General features: G+C 47.1%; 1 protein-coding gene across 2 annotated transcripts in view; it reads left to right on the forward strand.

The window, feature by feature from the left end:
- etnppl (ethanolamine-phosphate phospho-lyase) overlaps nucleotides 1-5808 on the forward strand; it is a 54725-nt gene extending 48917 nt beyond the window's left edge. The window contains exons 12-13 of one of the 2 annotated variants that reach the window (XM_039758157.1): nucleotides 1668-1723; nucleotides 5613-5808. In XM_039758157.1, the coding sequence (XP_039614091.1) occupies nucleotides 1668-1723; nucleotides 5613-5735 (179 nt within the window). In that variant the 3' untranslated portion in view covers nucleotides 5736-5808. The remainder of the gene's footprint in view (nucleotides 1-1667; nucleotides 1724-5612) is intronic. The other variant, XM_039758158.1, reaches the window with a different exon arrangement.
- The last annotated feature ends 257 nt before the right edge of the window (nucleotides 5809-6065 follow it).

Below are 6065 nucleotides of genomic sequence, written 5' to 3' on the forward strand. Positions count from 1 at the left end.
AAATAGGTCCACAGTTCTGCCCCGCTGATGCCAGCAGGTAACATGAGGAGTTCTGAAATTGCGGGCTCCTAGCTGTAATCACGTCTTCGTCATAAAAGACATCCAGTCAGTCTTGTGCCATGATACAATACAATACAATAAGTCCTTTGATGTAGCTCACCCAAGTCCGTAGGAATTAGCGGAACGTTCAATTCCCCGATCAAAAGAATCCTTCCACCTTCTGACAGGACTGTAGGAGCTCCTGATCTGTTATTTATTCTCCGATTCTCTCTTTTTTCCCCTCCTCTTTTTCTTTCTCTCTTTCAAACGGCGATTTATGCAAATCACTCCCCGAAAGAAAAAGGTAAAACCGGAAGTTCCACCGCTGTCAATCTCCGGATATAAGAATGATCCCCACAACACCCGATCGACAGCAGAAAACACATTATATTTATGTGGCAGTGCTACAACTTGACGGGAGACAACATTTCGGAGACACTAGGAAATGACGTGCAGCCAAAGCAGCTAAATGACGAGTTGTGTGTACAAAAATTCATATCAGCGAGCCGTTATTATAACGTGCGTTGACAGGGCGAACACATTAAAGCTCCGATGTGATGAATACGACACACACACACACACACACAGTGCACTTTAGTCTCCTTTTAAGAGGACCAATGCTGCGTATTTACACTGAAGAACTTGATTGTGGGACTTGGACCACATGTCTGCCCCTGTGGGGGGGTTGCCAACCCAGACCCCAAGCTGTTTTGTCATGTGAAGGGTGCGGCAATGCGCTATACCAGTGCCTGCTCCCCTACCTGACCTGACCTAATAAGAGGCTTTGGTGAGCCAGAAGCATCCCGTGGGCTGCCAGTTGGTGACCCTGCTTTGGGACTTTAAGGACCTCGACTTGATGTTATTTTGGACAACTGAGGGGAATACGATGGATGAGCATGTTGGGCTCAATGACCCGTTCTTGTCATAAAAAAATGTGACACTTGTAAAAATGTGGCAGCATGTGTTCAGATGCCACTACCTTAGATATGCCAAAGTGCCAATGAGAGGTCCTGGTGGCACACTTTGGCCCAGGCCTCCCCTAAGTAATTCATCCTTCAATTTTCTTATCCCACCTACTGCCTTGTAAAGACACAGGGAGTCAAATCCCCACAAGCCTTCTGTTGCATGGTGGGATTCTACTACTGACACCCACTGCACGCCCAACCTACCTGGAAAGGGGTCTCTCTTTGAACTTCCTTTCCCGAGGTTTCTCCCATTTTTCCCTACAAGGTTTTTTTTTTGGGAGTTTTTCCTTGTCTTCTCAGAGAGTCAAGGCTGGGGGGCTGTCAAAGCCCATTGTGGCACTTCTTGTGTGATTGTGGGCTACTCAAATATAAATTGTATTGTATTGTATTGTATTGTATTGTATTACTCTGGGCCATTGAGGAGGCAAACTCGGAGCTGCTAATTAATAAAGGGCCCAAAGTCTTCAGGGTGGGCAACAACAAAAGGAAGTGAGGAAGAAACCCACATGAGGGCAGGGAGAGTGTGCCAATGCCTCACACACCATCTGTGCTTTAGGAATTGGGGGTTCACCCCTGCACCTCTGACTTCTGCCATGATGTGTAACCTTTGTGTCACTTTGACTCTTTCTTGAACTAAATTGTTTGTTCATTCATTTTATTTAGATCCAGACAGAGGGATTCACCAAGCGATGCCTGAGATTGGGGGCTGCAAACGCAAGGTAAGCTGCTGATGCCACCAAGTCCTCCCAGTAGTCTTATGACAGGCGGCAGAGGTCAGGGCTGTCTTAACAGCATAATAGCCAGGGGGCGCCCTACCTACACAACCACTCAGCAAGTCACAACATACAGAGATTAGCATGGGGCCCCTGTGCTCGTGGGGGCAACTGCCCAGCGTGCCCATGCGTTAAGAAGGCCCTGCCAGAGGTGGCTTTTAATGTGCATAAAACTCAGTGATGTGCCCAACGGGGCATTTCAGTTTGTGCTTTGTGTAAAAAATATTTAGCCTGTCAAATTTTTAAAAGTGATGGGATCAGGAGGCAGAAGTAGGATTGGGCAACAGACGGCGGGCATTTGGAGCATCAAACAAGAAAAATGGGCGAAACACAGGAGCGGGAAGGAGAATTCAGGGGATAATACTCTCGGTCTGCCACCTCACATTAAACACCCACCACAAAAAATCACTTTTTAGTGACTTCCATCTTCCACAACTTTAGCAAAATGAATTTTAGTGGCAGAGGAGTGAAATTGTCTGTTGGCCAAAACGTTTTACTCCTCACGAGTTTCAGTTTGTCCTCTGATGACCCTGTGTCCTCCATTGAGGACATGCGATTTCTGATTTACTGGGCTTTGTACTCCCCCCCCCCTTTACTTAAAACTCAGTCAGTCATTGTCAACCCTGCTTGGTCCTGAATAGGGTCATGGGGGTCTGCTGGCAGACACAAGAAGAACAATCCCCCCAAACAACAAAATAAATCGATGGATGTCAGTCAGGCATTGTCTAATCTGCTTAGTCCTGAACAGGGATGTGATGGGTGGGGTTAGTGCTGGAGGCTATCCCAGCTAGTATAGGGTGCAAGGCAGGAATAAACCCTGGACAAGGTGCCAGGCCATAGCAGGGCGAACAACACACACACACACACACACACACACACACACACTCACAACCACACACTCACAACCACACACTCGGGCCAGTTTATGATCACCAATTCACCTGACCTGCATGTCTTTGGACTGTCTAGATAGACAGACAGATAGATTTGAATTTTAGTATAGTAGGCAGGATACCTTAGATAGATAGATAGATAGATAGATAGATAGATAGATAGATAGATAGATAGATAGATAGATAGGAAAGGCACTATATAATAGATAGATAGATAGATAGATAGATAGATAGATAGATAGATAGATAGATAGATAGATAGATAGATAGATAGAAAAGGCACTATATGATAGATAGATTTGAATTTTAGTATAGTAGGCAGTATACCTTAGATAGATAGAGAGACAGATGTGAAAGGCACTATATAGCAGATAGACAGATTTGAATTTTAGTATAGAATGCAGGATACCATAGATAGGTAGATAGATATGAAAGGCACTACATAATAGATAGATTTGAATTTTAGTATAGTAGGTAGGATACCATAGAGAGAAACAGATAGATAGATATTTTATTCACCCCCTCAGGGAAATTCTGGCGTCGAGGAGCTCAAAGACATCAGTAAAAATTGTTATAAATGATTTAAAAAGGCAAGGAGAACAAACATAAATAAATAAAAAGCAGAAAGTACAAATGGTCAGTTGTCACCGTATCTCACAGCAGTAGGAACAATTGGTCTTCTGCGGTACAGCGTTGTGTTCTTCAGCCCAGTGAGAGAAGACGACTGCTGTGTTTATTTCTCTGACTCGCCCAAATGTCGCACAGAGGAAGACTGCCATTGTCAGGATGGTGTGTACTTTATCCCCCCAACCCCCCAAACCCCCCTCCCCTCACAACACACTTTTCCACCACCATTCCCAGTGAGGCCACAGTCCTGCCCAGTACCAAGCCAGCCTTTGTCACCTGACTCTTCATGTTCTTATCTGTCACACTTTCTCCCCAACAAATGGCAGCAAAGAAGAGGACCCCAGCCATGACTGTATGACGGAACACGGCCAGCACTTCACCAGATATGCTGAATGCTTGGAGTCCTCTGAGTTTAAAGCGCCTGCTCTGCCCCATCCTGTGGAGGACATCAGTGTCCACTGACCAGTCCAGTCTATCATCAAGGGGGACACCCAGATATTTATAATGTCCTCCCCTTGGATGTTGACAGGCTGAACGGGGGGCTTAGACCTGAAGATATCCACAGTTACCTCCTTGGTCTTCGTTGTTTTCTTGTTGCTCCAGGCAGACCCCCGAATTCCCACTCCTTACAGACGTCACAACAGCCGTCTCACCTCTGAATGGGGCAGAAGTGTGACTTGTATTTAAAGTCTGCTGTGTATGCTGTGAACAGGAATGGGGTCAGAATGGTCCCTTGGGGTCCCCAACGTTGCTCACTACCGTCCCAGAGACACGGCCCCCCCAGTCTGACAAACTGCACTGATACAGTCAGGTAGTTACTATATGAGTCCAGGTGATGAAGCTGGAGCCCATCGTCATCCTCTCCCGTTTATCTTTAAGGAATGGAGGGTTGAATGGTGTTGAAGGAACTTGAAAAATCAAAAAACATAATCCTCACATAAGCCCCCCAGTTCATCCAAAAAAGGAGCAGGCCTGGTGTAGGATGTAGAGGACCTCATCTTCATCACCAGCCTGGTCCTGGTATGCAAACTGCAGGGGATCCAAAGCATGCTGGGCGAGTGGTCTGAGGCGACGCAGGAGCAGCCGCTGCGGTGTAAATCACGATTAAGAGTTCTCTGACTCTGGTGGGCTTTTTCCAGTCGTGCGGAGGAATCCTCGGCGCATTTTCTTTCTTTCCTTTCAGGGGTTCGTCTCCTTCTTTGCTCTTGCTCATCCCTTCTGGTGGCAGGCGGTACTGCAGTTTCTCTTCGAGTTTTTTTTCCTCATCCTCATTTGCTAGCAAAATTACGCCTGCTGGCCTGGCTGGTGATCGTGTGGTTTTTCTCTGCCCGGGCACCTGCTGCCTTAGCAAGGTTTAGACTAATGGCACAGCGGGTGCTACTCCTATTATAGATTGTATTCCATTTTCCCAGTCCAGCCCTGGTTACCCTTTTGAAGTAGTTGGGACTGCTTTAACGCTTGTCACAGCCGCCCCCCCTTGCTAAGAACTGGGGTCTCTACGTTCAGGTCGAGCAGTGAGCTGATAGAGGAAAGCGGCGAGTTTGGATCTCCCAAGGCTTTTTAGAGAAGGGAATGAAGGTGTTGCTGTCAGCTCATCCATTTGACTGACCAACGGTGCCAAGTTCTGTTTGTCCGCTTTGCTCCTCCTTGACTTTATGGTCCTTTGTTCAGAACTTGGGTGCTCAGGTTGTGCCTTTAAGAGACGTTCTTGGTTGTTGGGTGGTCTAGCACTGATCATCTTATCAGATAAGCCAAAGAGAGGCCCTCCATCATGCCAAGTGATCCTTATCAGCTGGCATTAGGAGTGTCTGGTGCTGGCTTACAAAACCCAAATAGAGCCAGTGTGCCCTACACTTGAGTCTGGGGCTGAAGTCAAGGAAAAAAAATAAACAGTGGAGGGGCTCTGAAGGTGGCCTTCTACATCTGTGTGCCATTGCGTTCAAGGATGGCATGCCAGTTTACTGCGGGGCATACCCACTCCTACCAGTCCCTGTTTAGAATCTTCACTTAAACTCATCTGTATGTGTTTGGACTAAAGGAGGACCACCAGAAGAAAGTGAAAACTTCCTCCTGGGATTTGACCCCAGGACTCCGGCAAGGCAGCCCCACTGGCCAAGGTGCCATCAACAGCTTAGATGTGCTTCTGAATGGTACCGTTAAGCCCAGCAGGCCCCCTTTGCTGCCAGCGGTACATTGTGCCAGTTTGCTTTATGCAGTTGCAGGTGCCCAGTGACTTGCTTTGGGAGGCCCTGATTGTGTCTGCCATTGTAACAGAGCCCGGGGGGGAGCTGACCGTCTCCTTTTCTGCATTTCAGGACACCAGCCTGCCAAATGAAGATGACGAGGAAAATGTCAGAGGTGGTGGACGACGGTGCGTCGGCCCTGGAGAAGAAGCCACCCATCGTCACAAAGCAGCCAAGAAAAGATTAAGAACTTAACTCCTCCTATGTTATTATATGGTATTGTAATTATAACGTGTTCGTGATCTGAAATAAATATGAATGTAAACTACTCACATTAATCACATAAACCTCTTCATGAGCTGATGGGTGCACTTTTTGATGGGTCAAACTGGTAAGCCCACCTCAAACAATGAAGAGCGTTAAGAAGAACCTGGGACTCTGCAGCTGGAGGACCTTCTCAGTGTGTGCACATGACACCTCAGCCACTAGGGGATGACAGGCGCCAACCTCAATGGTAAAAAGACATTCCCAGTGTGTGCATTTCACACCACCACCACTAGAGGGCTATAGACACCCGACGTAAGG

Source organism: Polypterus senegalus, chromosome 7, assembly GCF_016835505.1.
Source record: "Polypterus senegalus isolate Bchr_013 chromosome 7, ASM1683550v1, whole genome shotgun sequence".
NCBI lineage: Eukaryota > Metazoa > Chordata > Cladistia > Polypteriformes > Polypteridae > Polypterus > Polypterus senegalus.